Source organism: Dryas octopetala, chromosome 5, assembly GCF_963921425.1.
Source record: "Dryas octopetala chromosome 5, drDryOcto1.1, whole genome shotgun sequence".
NCBI classification, from domain to species: Eukaryota; Viridiplantae; Streptophyta; class Magnoliopsida; order Rosales; family Rosaceae; genus Dryas; species Dryas octopetala.
In genome coordinates, this window is record NC_141370.1 from 14,357,549 (window position 1) to 14,379,270 (window position 21,722).

General features: G+C 35.1%; 2 protein-coding genes across 2 annotated transcripts; one reads left to right on the top strand and one right to left on the bottom strand.

Annotated features, from left to right (window-relative positions):
* Positions 1-30: 30 nt before the first annotated feature.
* Positions 31-12,547, top strand: LOC147284632 (vicilin-like seed storage protein At4g36700). The gene is made up of 7 exons (XM_086245715.1): positions 31-106; positions 4,631-4,666; positions 9,804-10,067; positions 10,388-10,569; positions 10,668-10,748; positions 10,869-11,180; positions 11,294-12,547. The coding sequence occupies exons 1-7, from the start codon at positions 31-33 to the stop codon at positions 12,545-12,547; spliced, it is 2,205 nt and encodes a 734-aa protein (XP_086101841.1).
* A 516-nt stretch (positions 12,548-13,063) lies between these two features.
* LOC147284633 (Protein phosphatase 2C family protein) lies at positions 13,064-17,546 on the bottom strand. The gene is made up of 5 exons (XM_086245398.1): positions 17,336-17,546; positions 16,329-17,050; positions 15,653-15,977; positions 14,061-14,210; positions 13,064-13,533 (listed from the first exon to the last, which is right to left on the bottom strand). The coding sequence occupies exons 2-5, from the start codon at positions 16,871-16,873 to the stop codon at positions 13,237-13,239; spliced, it is 1,317 nt and encodes a 438-aa protein (XP_086101524.1). The 5' UTR covers positions 16,874-17,050; positions 17,336-17,546; the 3' UTR covers positions 13,064-13,236.
* Between the last annotated feature and the right edge of the window lie 4,176 nt (positions 17,547-21,722).

A 21,722-nucleotide genomic window follows, 5' to 3' on the forward strand; every position in this document is an offset into this window, starting at 1 on the left:
TTACAAGACTAACTAGGCACACGGGTAGGGATGGCAACGGGGCGGATTCGGGGCGGGTTTGCCAATACCATACCCGCCCCGCCGGGTAATCGGGTCCCCATCGGGGGTATTCGGGGCCCCTATTATTTTCAAAAAAATAATTTTTTTTATTAATAACATATCAAATTAATATAAATATATAATATAATAGATGAAATACATTAAAATTCATCATATTATATTACAATAATACTAAATCATAAAGAGAACACTATTAAATTTTAAAGATATGCAATAAAAATTAAGAAAATAAATTAAAATATAATTATGTAATATAATATTTTTATTAAACGGGTATACGGGGCGGGGCGGGGATGGGGATGGTATTACCATACCCGCTTAATCGGGGCGGGTCCCCACGGGGATTTTCGGGGGCGGGGAATTTTGCCATCCCTACACACGGGTACGTGTGCAACACAGCATCCCCAACTTTAGTTCTCATTTGTTTCATGAGTAATATTGTTTTATAACTACCTCATTTTAGAGTTAGGGTTAGTAAATAATTAGTAAAAATTAATAGTTTTGTTGATGTTTCATATATTCTTTAATTATAACACACATAGGATGGACATGTCAATTGTAATCTCAAGTCTCAACTGAAAAACGACACAAAAGTCAAAATGGTGGCGTTAGAGTTCCAAAGTTTTGTCTCCACAACTCTTACTATAGGACCCACAAAAGCTAGCTCTCACAATCTCATTGCACCACCACCCTCACCTTTACTTATCCCACTTTGGAAAAGCTTAGAGAAAGAGTCATCATTCACTTCTTTGAGCGTTGGATACTGGTTGTGAAAATGGAACTAGGCAAATGGATCTACCTCCCTTTGAAACACTTCACTGCCAAATCGAAAGTAAGGCGTACAGTATATATGTCTTCCTCTTTCTTGACTAACCACTTCTACCACCAAGGTCCACCATCTCTATAGTTGATTGAATTTAGTCATGAATTTGAAAAGTTTTTTTTAAGTAAGAAACGCATCCTTGTTCCATTTGGTTGTCTTACATATATATGATTGAGATTTGAGGATGACATACATGTTTGTGCTTGGGGAAATATTAGCGAAAAGACCCATATTTTTGTTTGTGAGTTCAAAGAAAGAAAAAAAAAAAAAAAGTGATATATAGAGCACCAAGAAACAAACGTACAAGTTAAAAACAACTAAAATTTTGGGACGCCAATTTATAATAGGATCATTTGTACCTTTTTAGTGTTAATTTTATGTCTAAGTTCAAAATAGCATAATTTTTTAGTTTAAAAGTTCAGGATTATTTTGTGATTACATTGGAAGGAATCGCATTTTGGACCTAATTTAATCCTCATTTTTATTCTATTTATTAAATCATTTGGGCTCATTCTAAAAACTTTAAAAATCAGTAATTTTGAGTTTGAATTTTAAATCTCCGTATTTAAAATTTATATTAAAATATAACCATATCAATTGTTTATGTTTAAGTCAGGTAATTCACATTTGTACTATGTGCTTTAATACATTATAAAAGGCGACTGTAGACGTACTCTAGAAGAATGCAGCATTAAGCCATTAACGTCCACATTAGAAAAGGGTACTAATTAAGCAAAAAGCTAACAGAAAACCTGTTGACGTTGGAATGGGACCCAAAGGCCACAAGGGGGTCCTACACAGAGACACTATAGTCTAACCTGATTGGCCACAGGGGTGACCCACACTAGGAAGTAGTGGGACCCACTACATTGCTTTTTGCCGGACATGCATGGTAATAAGGAGAGTACTTGGATCACCCTTGGGTACCAAGGTTACTCCACCGTCTAAAATTATAAATTTGGTAAATTTGGTAATGATTAATATGATCAAAATAATTTAATTTTTAGATAACTTATTAAAAATTATTTTTAAAAAAAATTAAATTAATTAAAAATTATTTAGTTATATAAATATTGTCAATTAAATAGAAAAAATTAACAATTTGATCAAAAAATTACTCATAATTGAAAATCATATATTTTTTTTACTTAATTTACACTAGTTATATAATCAAATAATTTTTGATTGATTTGATTTTTTACAAAAATAATCTTTAATAAGTTATTTAAAAAATATACGATTTTGAACATGAACGACATTACCAAATTTGTAATTTTAAGTGGTGGAGTGACTTGGGGGTACCGGGTACCCACCCTTGCCCACAAGGGTGACTGAAGTATTTTCCTGATAATAATGGGCATGGCGCCGCACAGCGCGTAAAAACCACGCCCACGTAGGATCGGTTTGCCATTGGCGGCAAGCATAGAGAGAGTGAGAGCGAAAGGCGAGAGAGAATATGTTCGAATAGGTGACAGTGCAATCACCGATCCATAATCCTTTCGTCCATTGACGTACACCGCATAGCAAATTAAAATTAAATTAAACACGACGTCGTTTCATTGGTGCAATGGCCCTAATGGAGTGGGACTTTATCAGAAAAGTAGTGTTTTGCTGCCCACCACAGAAAGATGGTTTGGACTTTGGGCTCTTTTTGCTGCCTATGAACAATTATATTAATGGGTTTTAGTATTAATATTGTGATCAATTGAATCAGTACTTAAGTCCTAAACAAAGTTGATGATCGTGTATTTCATTCAAGCCATAAAGAAGGAATTAACAAAGAGGATTTCTGTTTGATTGCCTATTCTTTTGGTTTTTTATGTTAATTTTGTCCTGTAATAATGTGCATGCAAGGAATCCAATCATCCACTGCAAATCACACTCAGAAGCTTCATGAGACTTTAAAAATACTAATTTTCGATATGCAAATTTGACTACTTGAGATAGGATGATTTTTTTTCTTGTTTTTTTATTAAGAGGAAGAAGATTTAATTCTTATCATGGTAAAATTCTCTACCCCTAAAATTAAAAATTCCTGTAAGATATGATGGATCTTATATACTTAGAAGAAGTATGTTATATTAAGTTCGCTCTCTATTTAACACTTATATATATAGGATATAATAAAAAGTAAAAATGATCTAAAACTAACTGGTTAGTAAGTTAATACAAAGCTAACCACTATGTTGGGTCTATTACATAATGTAATCTCAAAATCCAAACCATTTATTTTTTAGGCCCTACTTCAAATATCATCCCTGTAAAAAATCTCTAAAATCGAAAGTGATTTAGCAATTTGATTATAATAACAACTATTTATATGATTTTATCGAAAATACTGATCGTCTATTTATTTAATCTCAATTAGATGACTACATGATTTTCGATTTAGTTGATTTTTTGCAATAATGATCTTTGAAGTAGAGCCTAAATAATTAATGATTCGAATTATGAGATTAGTTATGTGATGAACCCAAAAGCATGGTTAGCTTCGTATTAATTTGCTAACTGGTTAGCTTTAGAGCACTCCTCTAATAAAAAGTATCAAAAGTCTCCTATATTTTTGTTTTAACATTTGATACAACCAAGGTATTAAATTTCGTCGAAAATTTCGTTTTTTAGGGATCCGAAATCGAAACACATGTTTGATAATTTTTCGTGAAGATTTTGCAGAAATTTTTGAAATTGATAATTTCGATAAATTTTGAAAAATTTTGGTAAATTTCGCCGAAATTTTGAAAATATTTTCCTATTTTCTATTTTCTCCATCTTCAGAAATTCACCAAAAATAGCTCAAGACTCTAAATAATTCACCGAAAAATTCTACGGACTCGTATTGATGAATACTAATTTCCTACGACCTCAAAATAGTTAAATTGCTTTCAAAAAATTATAAAAAATCCCACTCTCATAATTTAATTCTAAAAATAATAATAATCGCCAAATTCTTAAATTTTCATTTAAATTCACTTCACTTCCACACAAGTAAGCTCTAAAATCACAACCAAAAGTATAAGTTAGTTAAAATAAACTTAAAGAAATTTCTAATTTCTTTAAACAAACCTTAAAACAAGTTTGAAAAATTTAAGTAACAAAATTACCATAAGCCAAAATTTGAGTTGCTACACTTAGTGAAAAACAAAGCTTGGCTGGGTGAGAGGCATGGGAAAAAAGGAAGTAAAGATAATTAAAAAAAAAATACTGAAGAGAGAGGCACGGGAAATAAAGTAAAGAAAGAAAGAAAAAATTAAAAAAAAAATGACGGGGGGTTTAGGGCCTTTGGGCAATTGGAAAAAAAAAAAAAAGTTTGAGATTTCGTTTAGTTATTTTAAACCTAAAACTCTAATATATTTCTATATAAAAAAATAATTAAAAGTATCCTAAAGAGCCTAAAACCTAAAATCCTAAAGAATATAGAGTATATAGGGTTTATTGTATAAATTATAGAATATAAAGAGTATTAGGGTATATAGAGTATTAGAGTTTAGATTTTAGTGTATAATTAAATTATACAATATAAAGAATATACTAATTTTATTTAACAGTATTTGCCTCCAGCGCGTACTATATTCATCACATATCACATGAAACTTACTATATAATTTGGTATTTTCAATGTTTTTTATCAATGTAGTAGATAATATGTTAAATAAACATATGGTAAAGTTTCATTCAAAATTTCTGTATTTTGATAGCAATTTCCGTCGTTTCTGTCGAATTTTTGTTGAAATTTAAAAATTTAAAAAGTTGAAAAAGATAAATTTCTCAGTTTTTTTTTTTTTTACCATGATAAATTTCTCATTTTAAATCCACATAAATGTAACTTATTTATATTGAAGTTTAATTTGTAACTAACTTCATTTCATTATTTATTTATTAATTGTATTTCAGAACCGAAAAGATAGCACAACTAAGAAAAAGTAAATGGAAAAGGAAAGAATACTAGCATTAGACAAAAGAAAGAAAGAATCAGCCCACTTTTATATTTATTAGAAAAATTAGAAGTAAGACAAATCCTAATGTGATATATTGGAGTTTGTAAATTTTCTTATTCATGAATATTTATTTCTTTTTTGTATATTGACAAGCAAAGTTGTCGCAGATTGATTTTCCCTTTCTTTATTTTGGGTAAGATGTCGCAGATTGATTTGAGGTCGATGATTTTATACCATCTAGGCATCCTAGGCCCTTCTTTTAGAATCATATATAGGCATGGGTGAAGAGTTACAAAAATATAATTTATCTCCAAGCTCCGAGAGATTGATAAGCATATTTCTTAATAATAGAACATCACCAAAATTATTCCATTTGGGCAGAATTTGAAAGAACCAATTTTTTATGTCTAAAAGAGCCAATGTTTGCTTAACATGTATCTTAGAGTCAAAATTGTTTTATTAGCAAACATTTGTTCAGTAGTATCAATTAAATATTGATTTAATGATACTTCTTTTCACAGTGATATATATATATATTGAAGAACGAAGATATTTCAAATTTGAATTCATTTTCTTCTAAATAAAAAATATTAACTTAAAAGTAAATGATAAGCATGAGAGGAGTTGTAAACTCAAATGTCTTAACTATGAATGCTCACAAGTGAAAGACTCGAATTTACTTAATATATGTAATTTATAAATAATTAATTTACATATTCGAGATTGACATTAATACTTAGTTTGTACTCGATAAGAAGGTAAAGAGTGAACATTTTTCTTGTTACTAAAAATAGTTTTTCTTTTGGGACGAAACCTAAAAATAGTTCAATATTGCAAAGTAGGATGGATGGGATATTTGATGGGAATATTTTGTAGTCATAGCCATGCATGTAGACATGTACACTACACTTAAGAGTTAAGGTTCTAGCTAATTAGGTACACGGGGCACACGCGGTGGGAGAGGAAGCTTGAAGCACACAAAAGAGAGAAGGGTGTGATGGGAGGGGTTGAGATTCTGATTTATATCATTCATATAAAGATGGTCTCACCATTCCACCCACTGATCATCCAAAAGAAAAGGCAAAGGGTGATAGAGATTAGTAGAGAGCACTGCTGTGGGTAGTGACTAGTGATTTATAGGCATCATAGTGGGTGGCCTCAACTCTCAAGGATCTTCTGCTATCATCATATATTAATTGAAGCATACCTTACACTCTCCTTTTTTATGATATGGGATTGGGATCCCCATAGGATATTTTGATTTTGCTTTAAAAAAATACCCCCTTGATTCATTTTAGTTTTTATGTATGACCACAATTATTCATTGTTTTTCTTTGATTCCTCCACATTTTCTACATGCTCTCTCTCTCTCTCTCTCTCTCTCTCTCTCTCTCTCTCTCTCTCTCTCTCTCTCTCTCTCTCTCTCTCTCTCTCATATGGGTGTGTACATGTGTGTGTGGCATTTTGTAAGCCATTCAGGATAGACTAGCTAGTTGAAATTAATCAGATGGTCATGTGGTCTATGGTGAAAGGTATTTGGTACTATTTTTGCCCACTAGAGTTGATGACATGCATGACCGACTCAGATAAACAACCATTTGATATAAACGAATTTTTGGGGTTACAGTCAGAACTCAGAACTCAGATGTAGTTGGCTTGAATGTGATGATACAACCAAGACCATGGAAATATATGCCCACGATGTCAATTTGTTGGAAGCAATAATTAGAGAACTTGAAAAAAAATTTAAAAAAAAAGAAAAAGAAAGAAAGAAGCTTGAGAGGCCTTAATTTTGGGGGCCATGCCTTTCAGTTTCTTCAGGTTTCACTAATATATATTGTTCCAACTTTGACTGTTTTAGGTGCCGTGTTTTATTTCAAAAAGTCACTTTAGGATATATCCTTTTAATGAGGCAGACTCTAATGGTAATGGTGCGAATATGGTGTTGACATATCATTAATTTGCTACAATATATCTCGATTTCGGTTACAGTACATCTCAATTTTGTGTGTCGATACTGTGTTTGCACCATGTCGGCACTCATATTTATGCTAATTTATTGTTCATCCACATTAGAGTCTATTCCTCTTTTTAATATATCTAATGATGGAGAATTACTTATTCAATGTAAAATAATTGTATTTGATCTACAATTTCTGATAACCTATATACATTAGATTAAATCAAAATTCTTCACAAATTTCTCTTAAACCTCACTTAGAACCAATCAGATGTAATTATCCGTTGTCTTTAGGCATGATGATCCAATTTGTTGGCAAACCACATAAGCAACTCCACCTTGAACCGAATCAAGATTTTCTTGAGTATACTCCACCTTATTTTGAGCAATTGAGTTGCAGACCTCGCAGTTAATCATGTTTCTTACTCTACCTTGATGATAGTTATGTTATGCGTTCCAGTCAAAATGTTGACTAATACCATTTTAGTGCCGTGGGTCCATGTCTTTGGACACTCCTAAGTTGCACTAATATTATTCTTAGTTTTTTTTTTTTGTTAAATACAAAAATGTTACATGAACTTTACAGTGAATCTCAATTTGGTTCACTAACTATAAAAAATGTCAATTTAGTTCACGAACTTTCCAAGTTGTATCAAACCAGTACACATGTTAATTTTCATCAAAAAATTAATGAAATTGGTCACATGAAAATGTAATAAGCGGACTAAAATGCCTTTAAAAATGTGGTCACTTGCTGTGCACATAACAAGTTTTCGTTAAATTTTTCAATGAAAGTTAACATTTGTACTGCTTTGATACAACTTAAAAAATTTGTGGACCAAATTGAGATTCACTGCAAAATTCGTGGATCATTTTTGTATTTAACCCTTTTTTTTTTTGCCATGATATTCTTAGTTTAATCATGTTGAATAGAGAGAGGTGAGGTTTTGTCTCAAAATACTTCAGTGCACCTTGGAAAGATACCTCTCTTAATATACTGATCAACAATGAACAATCACTTAATTAATGGGATACAATTGTATTTCCACAATTTATAACACCTAAATATTAAAAGTATTAATTTTTGTGTTCTCAAGACATCCCCTGACATATGTTTAGAGCCAAACAAGTGGATGAACATATTAAGTGACATACATGATACAGCACCACCTCTAGCCAAATTGGACTAAACATTGTATTCTTCATTCTGATATGATCTATCCTTGTAAATGGGCACTGGCCGGACCTCCATTTCTGATGGCTGGCCAAATTTAATCTTAATTTTTGGGATATTTTATAAAATAACTCATTTGAATATCAAACTTACTTTTTTGACCCTTAGTCCTAAATTAATCTTTTTTTTACTCTCTTGTCTATTTTTGGACAAAAATACCCCTAATATACATCCTCCTCTTTCACTTTAGAATTTCTCTCACCTCCCTTCTCTCTCCTCAACCCATTTTCTTTCTAAAATATCATGGACACCATATCAGATCTGGTATGAAAATAACACATTGGGAAACACCACTCCACTCCACTGCCATCCTCCTCCCTTCTCTACCCCATCTCTCTCCTTCTTTCTCCACCGCTAACGGACCCATTGATTGATTAGCCACACCGATTCACTGATGACAAGTTTTTGATTATGTATAAACAAAACTGACGAAAATAAAATGGAGATCAACATTAAAGGTTAAAATTGGAGATTTGAGTTTGATAGTTGATGGGAAAAGCTTAACAGTGATTTGGTTACTTTTTTGCTTTGAGAGTTTCATCTTGTTAGGTTCGGAGATCTAAATTTTTTGTTCATGTTTATCTTCAAAGCTCGGCATCAATGGAACCCAAATTCATATTTGAAATTTCGATGGTCGACACATGGTCGAATAATAGTTGACAAATGGTAGCCAGATTAGATGGTACTACAACCACTTTAAATGGTGCTACAGCTATGATGCTGCAGCCAGTTCATCATGTTCATCTTTTCCCATTTGTCGCTCGAACAGTCATTAGCTAACCATTTGTCGACCATTTGTTGACTATCAAAATTTTAAATCTAGGACAACAAACTCAAGTCAGAATTTCAGATATAGAACAACAAACGCATATCAAAATTTCATATCTGAAACAACAAACTCATGTCGGAATTTCATATTTGGATATTTTTTTAGTATCTAACAACAAATCCACTTTTCCAAATCCATTTTTCCATTTATTATATACAAAGAGTAGTTTTCCACATAAAGCATAGAAGAAGATTTTTTGCAAGCTAAAAGGTCCAAGATAGCTGGTCTTCGATTTAGAGAAAGAACAGAGAAATAGAAGGGAGGAGAAGGGAGGTGAGGAAAATTTGAAGTGAAAGAGAAGGATGTATATATCAGGGGTATTTTTGTTCGAAAATAGGCAAAAGTCAAAAATGGAGCTAATGGTCAAAAAAGTAAGTTTGGTATTAAAATGGGTTATTTCACAAAATTTCCCTAATTTGTTTGTTGGTTGTTCATGGTAAAATTGGACCACACCAGACGTTCATGTTGGGTGTACAGTGTACTCATCAAACCATTTAGAATCCCCAAAGGCCTCATTTAAAAGATATATATGGCCAAGAAACAATGTGTGGACCACAATTTCCCAACTCCGAGAAAGCCCAGCCCAATAGATCTCCAAACATGGGCTTCACTCGGCCACTCACATGAGCCCAGTTCTCATTTGCTAACAAAATCCGTTTGGTCACCACGAAAATTTGGGTTAAGAAAAATCAGTAACAATCTCAATTCTCAACTGCATGGACTCCACGCGTAGACAAAGACCTAATCACCTGCCACGTCTTCAGCAGAACAACACGTGTCCACGCATCACCTGCCACGCACCTCTTTTGTTTTTTTGGTCTTATTGACGTAGTTAGCTCTTGCTTATCTCCTCATCACCTTTTCTTCTATATAGAACTCGCCCACTTCACTTCAGCTCTGAAATTCATCACTTCCTGCATAAAAAATTAAAAAAATGCTCAACAGAACTTTGGTCTCTTTGGTCTTCTTGCTTTCTCTTGCTGCCTCTTTGCAAGCAAAGGCATTGAATGGTAATGATGAAGAGCATGCTTTAGATGCTGCTGGGTCTCTGGTGAGGAGAGATGAGAGGAGGCAATTGGTGTTGACTGAGTATGGGAAGATCTCAGCCGTTGATATCAGTGATGGAAACAGAGGGCCCTATCATATCCAGTTCATTACTTTGGAACCCAACTCACTGCTCCTTCCAGTACTTCTCCATGCAAGCATGGTCTTCTATGTTCACACAGGTACATGCTACATTGCCAAGGCATTTGGATAAGAGTATAGGAATTAATTATAGTTTGATTAACATTAGAAAGACCAATTATTATTTCAACTTTTTAGATCTAATTAATGTGTCAATATTTTATTTGTCCGGGTCACTCTAGACCTCATTTATTTAAAAATAAAAAATAAAAAAAATAATCCAGAGTTGTTATGTTGTCAACTCATGAATCTTGACTGCATTTGTGTTTGATCTGCAATTTGGCAACATAAATCTCTAGCAAGTGAACATGACTCTATATATGTGTTTTAATTATTTTATTTTATTTTTGGTTGGGCTTAGGAAGTGGAATACTGAATTGGGCTCATGATGAGGATGATATGATAAAGAAGGTGGCTATAAAGCGAGGTGATATCTATAGGCTTCACCCAGGCTCTGTTTTCTTTGTACAGAGTAACTTGGAGACTGAGCGCCAGAAGCTTAGAATTAAAGCAATCTTTGCAAACACAGATGATGACTTATATGTTAGAGACTGCACCTATTACTGCTTCTTTTTCTTTTACTGTTTAGTTTGGTCTTTCCTCAATATTTATTATAATTGACTGCATTAAAACTTGTGCAGGACCCATCAATAGGGGCATACTCCAGTATAAGGGACCTGATCCGAGGTTTTGATACCAAATTGCTTCAGGCAGCTTTTAAGGTATGAGTTACTCCATGAGTATTCCAAGCCAAATCAACAATTAATAAGCTTTTTGTTTTTGATTTATGGTTTTCTGAATAATATGGACCCTTTGATGCAAAATGGTGGTTGATCAATTAGGTCTCTGAGGAAGTGATACAATCAATAACAAATACAACAGACCCACCAGCCATTGTGCATGCACTGCCAACAAAGAAAGAAGAAACCTTTTGGGATACGGAAGCTCGGTTACTGAAGGCCTTTCTAGGAGTCGGAGACGGCATGTCACACAACAAGAAGAAGAAGAAGGATAAGAAAACGAAGACATATAATGTCTTTGATGATGAACCAGATTTCAAGAATTGCAATGGTTGGAGCCTAACCGTGAACCAGAAGACCACTCCTTTATTGACAGGATCAAACATTGGTCTTTTCATGGTGAATTTGACAAAGGTCAGTGTCTAAAAAAAAGGTGCTAACTAGGAGTAAAAATTTCATGTAACGGTCTATTTATTTTGTCTGTCTGTCTGATCACGTACTAAGATTTTGGATGTGATTTGTTGAAGGGGTCGATGATGGGGCCACATTGGAATCCAAGGGCAACAGAGATAGCAACAGTATTGCATGGGGAAGGGATGGTTCGAGTGGTTTGTTCCAGCACAGCAAAGAAATCAGAGTGCAGAAACATGAGGTTTAGGGTTCAAGAAGGAGATGTATTTGCTGTACCTATGTTCCATCCCATGGCTCAGATGTCATTTAACAATGACTCGCTTGTGTTCATGGGGTTCAGCACCACAACAAGGCGAAACAATCCTCAATTCGTCGCTGGAAAGTACTCGGTTCTGCAATCTTTGAACAAGCAGGTCTTGGCAGTGTCCTTCAATGTTACCAACACCACAATTGCTCAACTTTTGGCTGCACAGGCCGATTCGATCATAATAGATTGTACTTCTTGTGCTGAGGAAGAGCAAAGAGTAATGCAGGAAGAGATTGAGAAGGAAAGAGCGGAAGAGGAGGCTAGGAAGAGAGAAGAGGAGGCGGCAAGGAAGAGGGAGGAGGAAGAGGCAGCGAGGAAGAGAGAAGAGGAGGAAGAGGCAGCGAGGAAGAGAGAAGAGGAGGAAGAGGCGGCGAGGAAGAGAGAGGAGGAAGAAGCGGCAAGGAAGAGAGAAGAGGAGGAAGAGGCGGCAAGGAAGAGAGAAGAGGAGGAAGAAGCAAAAAAAAGAGAGGAGGAGCAAAGAAGAGAAAGGGAGCAAGAAGAAAAAGAAAGGGAGGAGAAGGAGAGGCAACAAGAAGAAGAAAGAAGACACGAGGAAGAAAAAGAGATGGAGAGGCAAGAAGAAGAGGACTGGGAAAGGAGACAACAAGAAGAGGCTAGGAGAGAAGAAGACAAGCAAAGAAGAGAGGAAGAAGCACAGAGGGAGCAAGAAGAGGCCAGGAGACAAGAAGAAGACAGACGAAGAAGAGAGGAAGAAGCGCAGGGGGAGCAAGAGGAGGGAAGGGAAGGAAGAGGAGGACAAGAGCAAGAAGAGGATAGGAGACAAGAGGAGGGAAGGGAAGGAAGAGGAGGACAAGAGCAAGAAGAGGATAGGAGACAAGAAGAAGGCAGGCAAAGAAGAGAGGAAGATGCACAGAGGGAGCAAGAAGAAGCTAGGAGTCAACAAGAAGAAAGGAAAGGAAGAGGAAGACAAGAAGAAGAAGGCAAGGAAGATTGGGATGCGAGACAAGAAGCACCAGGAAGACAACCAGAAGAGCAATACAAGGAAGGTGGCAGAGGCATTGATTATGAAGGGGGAAGAAGATATTTGAATGTGAAGGTTTAATAGATTTATCGCTTTGGTTGGCTCGGTTACTCTGTTTTTTGAGTTTTGGTTTCTGCATGCTTGTGAATAAAATAATATATCTTCTGTTCCATGCTCTGTCTCAAGTTCTGTTACATTTTTCTCATGTATAGCCTAAATTATAACAAATTTTGTTGCGGATTAGAAAAAAAAAAATCAAATTATTAATTAGATGAGAAGTATTCTGCAGACAAAGTCTTTGCAACTGAAATCTGAAATTAAGTCTCATTTTCAATCATTTTAATGAGGGCATAAGTCTTTTTTTCCAACAAAATCGTAACCGCTCATTCCAAATTTGAATGGACAGTTGATTTGGTTTAGAAATATAAGGAAAACCCTCTGAGAATAAGTGAAATAGAACGTGTTTTGTAGTCTGAAAGTTCATTGTTTTCCAAACACAAATCTGCCTTGGACTTCAGAGTATGTGCAAGACACTTTTCCCAAGCATTTTAGATTCAAGTCAAGAATTACAAGGGAAAGATGCGACACTAGTCAAGATAATATCTAAAAATAGAACTAGAAATAACTAACGTAAATACAGCTCCCTCGAGGTCTCATGGCAAAACAAAGTAATGGGGTTCTAATCCCCATTCGTTACAAAAAGAAGAAATGAAAGAAAAAATTTACAAGGGAAATGGGTTCTCGACCCCGGATAAGAGAGACTTACTCTCTCATACACTAGTGGAACTAGTTATATAGGACACCACAACAGTAATGTCATCAAGCTTGCCTCCGTAGTAACGGAACCCGGCCTCTTGAGCAGCTGTAGAGAATGGTGTCTGCCTGTTCTTATCTAGTGCCCTCTGGCGTGCCAGAGCTGCTATCTTCTGAGCAGTTACTTGCGGTTCCAAGCCAGTTCTTACAGCATGAACAACAACAGCATTAACCTCATTATTATACAAGTTGTCAAACAACCCGTCGGTTCCTGCAACAATAACATCCCCTGGGGCAACAGGAATCAAAAAGACCTGGTGCACATAGAGTCCCAATTAGATGCCAAGTTGGTCAGAGCATTTTAGTCTTTTACCCTCAATGTAAATGCAAGACATGGAAAATAGTAACACATCCATTCCTATATTTTTTTTTTTAAGAACCATTATTTAGTTGCCATCGCAGCAAAGTCAAAAATGATTTGGAGAAGAACCTTTGAGCTCTCAAAGAATTCAAAATTTTGGATTTAGAAACCACAGGATATCAGATCTTAAGGCAAATTCAGTAGTTCACTGTATTAAATATTTTGCACCACAAACATTCTCCTATGCAGTACACGCTCCAATCTCCACCACAAACATTCTCCTATGCAGTACACACTCCAATCTCCACCACAATCATAGGCAGCATTTTAGAGAATATACAGTCTAAAAAAGTAAAATCATCTTGCAGACTTGTAATTTTATTACCGTGAGACTCTGAAACAAACAACATATAAACTAGGTATCATGCTCAATACTTTAAAGATGATTTTTGGTAATGAATGATATGCATATTAACTGACCTGACCAGAGCTTGGTAGATCAGCCCCACTACCAGTTTCCAGCTGATATGTAAAATTGAAGCCATGCTGCTGCACAGGGGACCGGAAGATGGTGCATCCATCTCTAACCACTATGAATCCACTGTCCCCAAGATTGATAGCTTGTAGCCCCTGTTAAAAGAAGAAAACCAGTTGAGAAAACATGCTTAGACTTTATATATGTAAACATTTCCTGGGTTTTCTATCTCAAGAAACCAAACATCCAAACTGCACACAACGAACAAAGTCATGTAATTTCACACAGGAAAATTTGCTCTAATAGATGTACTAGAAACTTCTGTCATGCACTCTGGTCAGGTTTCAATCACTAGGGTTGGGCATCTGCAGCCTATGTTTGACCTCCATTATACACTCTTGTTTCAAGATTATTTGAGACAGTTAATAGACTTGCACTTATATATTATTAAGGCTTGTAACTCTACATATTTTTCACCATTAGCTTGTAACTCTACATACTAAGTGAAATTTCAGCAATCACTTTGTATATGGAAGACTGCAGCCCACTACATTGAAAAGTTGTCAGTACCGTGCAATAATTCCAGGCACAGAATTATGAACTTCACCCGTTGAAATGGAGTGCTCCAATTGAAACATGCTTTCACATTAAGGAAAACAGACCAGCCAAACCATGTAAAACTGCTAAATAAGCCAGTGTAACAACAAGAGATGAACATTGTCAAACCAATACTTTGAGAGTCCTTAGGTGCTCATCAATTTATTGTTCTACATACCAAGTATGGTACTATGGTTTAGGACTGTGACGAGGCTCTTGAATCCTATCCATAACTAAGCCCACTTAAAGTACATATTTTTGTTCTTGCTCAATGAATCCCAAGCCCAAACCAAACAGTACAAAGACAATAAATTTAAAAAGTGGACTCAAGCCAAATACTATTTATTTTTCATCAAGATGTCAAAATCTCTTTAAAGGATATAAAAAACAAAAAAAATCCAAAAAAATTGAGATGATAATTTAAAAAAATTAAGTGAGGAAGGATAATATGAAAGGATGAGAGGAACAGTGGGTCTGATATTTGGACCAAAGATGATGCCATTTGAAATGAAAGAAGGGATGTTGAACTTCTTGAAGGGAGTGGGGAGTGGATCACGGACTGGACCCAATAGATCGTTGATAATTGGCATCAGCAACATTTTCAAAAATCTGACCAAATATCCAGTTCTCTCCCATTTATCCCCATATGGGCCATATCCTCGATATGCCAGAAAGATATATAACCTTCTTTCCCTTTTTCATAGTGGTATCGTGGAACCACCAACATATCACCAATATATGGTTCCTTGACATATTTCCAACCCTGGTCTAGGTATGGATGAGTGGTAATGGGAAGATAAGATCATTTTTGACAATTCATTTCAGCAGCATAATCCAAGCACGCATATGCAGGATGCCAGACAGAAGCCAAAATAAATTTGCATGCTTACCTCTAGAAACCAGATCAGATATTTCCTTACGCAGTTAAAAGGAAAAAGGATCCCAACAGTAAATTTTAGAAATCAGCACAAATGGTTGGTCAAAATGACAAGTAACAAACCTTCTCCGTAAGGCCAATGATGCAAGCTGTTGAGGAACCCTTTGCTTTGGTACATGAGTGGGCCTTCTCTAACACCCTGGCGGGGTCAAAGCAACCCTTAGGCTCCTCTTGAATTGCCATTACAGAATGTGACATAAGTTCACGAGAAAATTGGCCTGAATCAACACCAACATCTGCCCATCCACCCACACCATCTGCTACACCAATTGCTTGTGCATCTTCACAAATAAAGTGGGCATCCTCTCCTCCTGTCGCTTCCTTATCAGGGTGTGGGAGGCAACATGATCCTGAAAGTAACTTCAGAGTTCTGGCTCCCAAAATAGTTCTGAAAATGAAAGCAAGCAATAAATATGAGAGTGAGGACTCCAAACTCTCCAATCACCTATATTGGTTCTAGAAAGTCCTTTTAGCTCGTTTCAAATGGTAAACACTAATCAATCCCGTTTGTTCTTCCCTACTGGGGATCTTACCAAGCTCATATTGTTTTATATGAATAAATTAATATGTGAGCGCAGACCTGCACAGAGGATAACCCTCAATTGCATTCCAAACAATACAGACTAAATCTGTGAGTGCTGAACAAATGACAGGGCAATGAAGATTCTAAGACAACCAAAAACAACAAGAAGAACCAAACAATGAAAGAATCAAAATAAGAACAGATGAGAGCACATACTGGTCAGACAAAATGGTAGAATTTGCAAGCTGTTCATCACTAGAGTTGCCATCAAATGACACATCATGAGCAGCACCAGCAGCGTAGCACAGGGAAGATGAAGTATGAAGATTCCTCAACCAAGGTCCAACATGCCCAGAAACTAGATGACCGTTGAATGATTCTTTTTTTCTCAAACTCAAGCTAGCTTTCAAGAAAGTGCTACGATTTCTATCATTAAAAAAGACACCAGTCGGCTTTGTGAAGTCTAATCCATTCCCACAACTTCCAATTAAGTCATCAACAAAAACTTCCCCAAAGACAGCTGCTTTCGAGTTTGAAGCAGCCATAGATTTTCCCTTATGCAAGCGGCCACAACTATATCTAGCAGTGTCAGGTATCAAAAGGGTTGAATGTAAAGAACGAGATAACCCTGAATTCTGAGACAACAGTTTCCCCTGACCAGGTAGTAGATTTTTCAAATTTTGCTTCCCGCTCCCGCTAATTACTCTCCAAAAGCCAGAATATATAGTAGTGTTCACCTTTGCGAGTAACCCAGCCTTCATTTTAGCCCCTTATGCAGAATACCGTTGATTCAATTGCTTTCTTAAAGAAAACCCAATCTGAAGTATGATATAGAAGATAAAATCTCATCACTCTCAGCACATCTATTTACCACATTAACCTAAAAGCCACTACTGCTGACTGTTTCAACTTTCACGGTAAGGTGCAGGCTCTGTAACCTGGAATGGGAACAAAAATTTTAATTTTACAACAAAGATTTGAACTTTTAACTGCATGCATAATAGCATTGCTGGGATATTCCCCAATTTTCACAACAACCAAAATTAGAAAATTTTATTATCTTGGAAGCTTCAAATCCTAATCCTCTCTAGAAATCGATTTCAGAGCCAAAACTCAACGTTCCCATAAATCCCATATCAAAATGAATCAAAAAGCTTGAACTTGAAGCATGAAAGCATGGCTATGAAATGTGAAAGCAGTGAAAAGCATAAACAAAAACGCACCGTCTGGAAGTGATAAAGGCGAGGCGGGCAATCGATACCAGAACCCTCAATCTGAACCAAGAGATAGCATTTGCTCAACGAAGCTCCAAATAAACAAGTCTTCGCCGATTCAATCTCCGGAGCTTCTTTTTCCCCAATTTTTCTCTCTGTCTCTCTTTGAATTTTGCGTTTTGGGTTATGTGGGTTAGGCGCGCAAGGTTCACAAAAAGGGCAGAGAGAAGTGAACACGTGGGAGAGAAAGCTTCAGCCAGAAACAACAAAAAAACAAAAAGCACTCAGCTACTATTTTCGTATTTTGCTTATTAATAAGTTTTGGGATAAAGTTTGCATTTTGGTACCAAAAAGACCTGGACGAACTTGGCCACAATCCTAGCTTTCGTCCATTTCAAACTTTCAAAGTATCGTGGAAAGGGTAGTTTCGGAATTTGATGTTTAATTAATTCTTTTCTAAGTTAATTATACTTTTTGTATTTATTAGAAGTTTTTTTTTTTTTTTGGCCAAGTATTTATTAGAAGGTTCGCTAACTGTGAGCTGGATATTAATCATCTACTAAGTGTTTACATGTCTGTTATTTGACGGTGAAGCTACGCCACAGACTGAGAGGTGGGTGACGTGTAGACATGTGGTTGGTGGGTGAGCTACAATGTTTAAAGGGACGGGTGAGATTGTGAGCCACATCCGTACAGTACCATCTTGTTTTGTGGGTCCCAAATCCGATAAGAAATATATTGGGAAGCAAAAAAGGTGCGGTTTGAGTTTTAAGGAATATCCGCACAATGAAACGCATGCGATTTTGGAACTGCTTGGGCTTTGCCATGGCAACAAGGTCCATATGGTTTGGGCACTGGCCACGTGGGCCTCCCCTACAAAAAAAATTAGTGAATGCACAATATTGAAGTTAATTTCTAACTCCTTGTTAGAGGCTAGAGCTAATGAAGCCATCACCTCCGAGGTCTTCGATTCGAAACCCTATTTTTTTAACTTATGAATTTGAAACCAACAACCACCATCCTTCACTTATTTCTTACATAATGAAAATACATCTATATTTTATATTATATGTTGATTTGTCTCTCTATATATATATATATAAAATGAGACTACGCGTAAAAATTATATTAACTCGAGTGATATATATTATTAGTCTATTGTCTCACAACTTAAGCTATTGACACCAAATAGAACCATGTACGCCATGAAATTAAGGGATCTCAAATGGTTAACCAACACATAAATACATGGTTCACTACATATAAGCAATGTGAACTTGTAGCCTTGTAGGTAAAACATTGACCATATTTGATAGGCCGGCAATGAATCATATAAGGGAAAGGTCACCAAAGCTGCAAGTTAGTCTTCGAAGCACTCAATGCCTATTTTAACAAACCCAAAAGTCCAAAACCATAATTTATATGTTAGTACTATGCTCAATAGTCAATTCTTTATAATGAACTTCCCATTATTGGCATACCCAAGGTCCTTATTTATTTTGTGTTAGTTACACAATGGGATTTGGTTCAAAAAACAGAAATATTTAATTCTGTAAGTTTGATAAATAGTAGTTAGCTGTAGCCTGTAGGCAATCGTGTATAATATTTGCTCTTACAATAAATGCATAAAGCTAAAGACAAAAAAACAAAGTAGAAGAAAAAGACAAGAATGAGTTTTTTTTTTTTCTTCTTTCTTTTATTGTTTGGGTCTGAAAGCGTGGTGGAGCCGCTAGACAGCACTATATTGTAGATCTCGGCAACTGAAAAAGGACAAGGAAGAAAAATTAGAAAGATTGCAAATTTTCCTTCTATTTCACTAAATTTCCATTAAAGCCCTCATATTCATCGTTTATTGCTAATGTTCTTCAACATTCTAATGCAGAATGCAGATGTGAGGCAACATTCAAATATTGGTCATAATTATTTAACATTTAAATATTTAAGCTGTCACATTCTGTATTAATTTGCATTTTTTATATTGCATTACAAAATTTGAAAGATTTTAAAAATTAAAATAGATATGTATTTATGAAAGAGGATTAGAGGAGTTCCTCTTACCCGCGATTAAGGGAAGTATTGTTCTTTCAATAATTATCCTCCAAATAATTTCTTTGTTATCATTTTGTTTTTGGTCTAATGTCCTCTCTCTAGTGGTAATTACTATCTATGTTCTTTTCAACCTGTGGCTTTAAACTCCCCTGCAACTGCAAGGTTTCTATTTTGGCCGTTGTGATCCAGGCCATGGCTGCAATTAACATATTTATGGCTCATATTACCCGTAAAAAATTTAGCATTATCACTAGGCTGCCATGTCCAATAAGTATAGTTATGGGACTTGGGACCTCCCTTTGAATAGGTTAGGTTAGGGTTACCCCATAAAAAATAAATAATAAAAATCATTTTCTATTTGGGGCTGCAAATACTTGATAGATGATAAGATACAAAGTAAAAGGAGAAAAACACACATCAGACTCACTGGTATCTTAGTAACACACCCCAATGAAGCTACCCATGGTTGACAACCTAGCTATATATATTATTTTTCCAATCTATTGTTCTTTTTTTATTTTGTTTTAAATGTTTTAGTGGCCTATTCCATGCAGGCAAACGATATGATTGACAAATTAATATGCGTACAGGTACAGGCTGTACAGCCAAACACTGGCGGAGCCACATAGAGCCCACCCCCTACATCTAATTAATTGACTTTTCTATTATTTTTATTAATATATATGACATATATTTTTTAAATAATTATTTTTTATATAAAAAATGAAATAATTTTTTGTGTAACATATGTAAATTTAGATGATCATTATATTTCTTTTTTAAATGGTAAAAGTTGATCTATCTTGCTCATTTTATAAAAAAAATTCTTATTTTTATTGGAAATACTTAACGATTAATTAACTTCAAAACAAGTTAATTCCCTTGATTTTTTTTTTGTGAAAGTAATTCTAATTATGTAAGGATGATTTTTATTGTTATGAATGTCTTGAAACAAACAATTGTACATTTAAACAATGAAATTATCATACAACATTCTTAAAATTTAAAGACTCATAAAAAGAAAAATATTATGCTTATAACACAAAAAAAAATTATTAATCAATACTAAATAAGTAAATATTTTGTGTGTTCCAAAAAGTTTATATAATCGGTGCCCCCCTTGGATGAAAATCCTAGTTTTGCCACTGGTACCAAACATAAAGTATCGGGCTTTCCAAGTCGAATGATGTGTGAATACTCTTATATATATATATATATATATATATGATTTTTTCTGGGGTGGAAGGGTTTACTTTTTTTTTTTGCGGATATTCAACACTGAGCATTTGGTAATGTTTTAATCATAACAGCTGCTCGACACTATATTCTTTGTTCATTTTTTAGGGTTTAGGGTATGATTCACCTCATACCTCCTAGAATATTGAATGAGACTTGTGAAGACTACATGTTATGTTTTAACTCTGAAATTTTGGGTCATAAAAGTTTTAGGTTAAAACTTAACATAAAGCCAACAAATCAAGTATTGAACACATGATTGCCGAACACTCACCACCTAGAATCTGAAAAAGAAAAAAAATGTGGCTAACCGCTGTAGAGAAGAACTGGATATACACAGTGACGGATCCAGGATTCCTAACCCGGGGGGTCATGGTGTAATGTGATGGTGGTGGCGGCGGCGGCAGCGAAATGTGATGGTGATTGGTAGGGGTACTTGCTAGCGGATTGGGTGTTGGGAATTTTGAGATTTTTATTTCCAATGTGGTCGTATGTAAAACTAAGTATAAATATTCAAGGATTCAAATTATTTTAATCTTTACGTCCAAGGCCCTATGTGGAAAAATGATTCCGACTCTTAAGTATTAAAAGATTTCTTTTCAATTAAGGAAATCAAAACTCACTTGGAAAACGTATGGTTCCATGCCATTCACTTCTTTTTCCTTTCTTTCTACATCTTATACTCTTTAATTAGTTTGCAATTTTGCATAAAATTACATGCCAAAATAATCAATATAGGATTCAAACTCATCAGTGAGTCATCAGTGAGTCGACATGGCACTTTATATATGTCTTCTAATTGAATTGGTCTTGTGCTAGTACTAGCTAGCTTGAACCCAATTGTAGAAAAGCTTTGGAAATTTGCAGCGACTCTCATAATTCTCATTCAAACTCTTCAAATGATGATCCACTATATTCCTTTCCCTATCCGTGTATTAATATTAATAATAAAGCTGTTTTTGATAGTGATGGAATTCAATTGATTGCCCAGTTTCACAAAGCTTGATCTATCTTTTTTATATGGCTCAAGATTTGCCTTCGACTCTGTTTCAAGTTCCAGATAATTTCCAATGGGTTTGCTCCATTAATTCCCTATAAAAACTAAAGAAAT

What these genes read in the sequence shown, in the direction of transcription:
- LOC147284632 (XM_086245715.1), top strand. Translation starts at nt 31, where the DNA reads ATGGCAACGGGGCGGATTCGGGGCGGGTTTGCCAATACCATACCCGCC. An exon ending in TCTCAGTTTTTTTTTTTTTT is followed by an intron (nt 4,667 to 9,803) that starts ACCATGATAAAT and finishes TGGTCTCTTTGG; the next exon opens with TCTTCTTGCTTTCTCTTGCT. An exon ending in TCATGGTGAATTTGACAAAG is followed by an intron (nt 11,181 to 11,293) that starts GTCAGTGTCTAA and finishes GATTTGTTGAAG; the next exon opens with GGGTCGATGATGGGGCCACA.
- LOC147284633 (XM_086245398.1), bottom strand. Translation starts at nt 16,873, where the DNA reads ATGAAGGCTGGGTTACTCGCAAAGGTGAACACTACTATATATTCTGGC. An exon ending in TCTACCATTTTGTCTGACCA is followed by an intron (nt 15,978 to 16,328) that starts GTATGTGCTCTC and finishes TTTCATTTTCAG; the next exon opens with AACTATTTTGGGAGCCAGAA. An exon ending in TCATTGGCCTTACGGAGAAG is followed by an intron (nt 14,211 to 15,652) that starts GTTTGTTACTTG and finishes TTCTTTTAACAG; the next exon opens with GGGCTACAAGCTATCAATCT.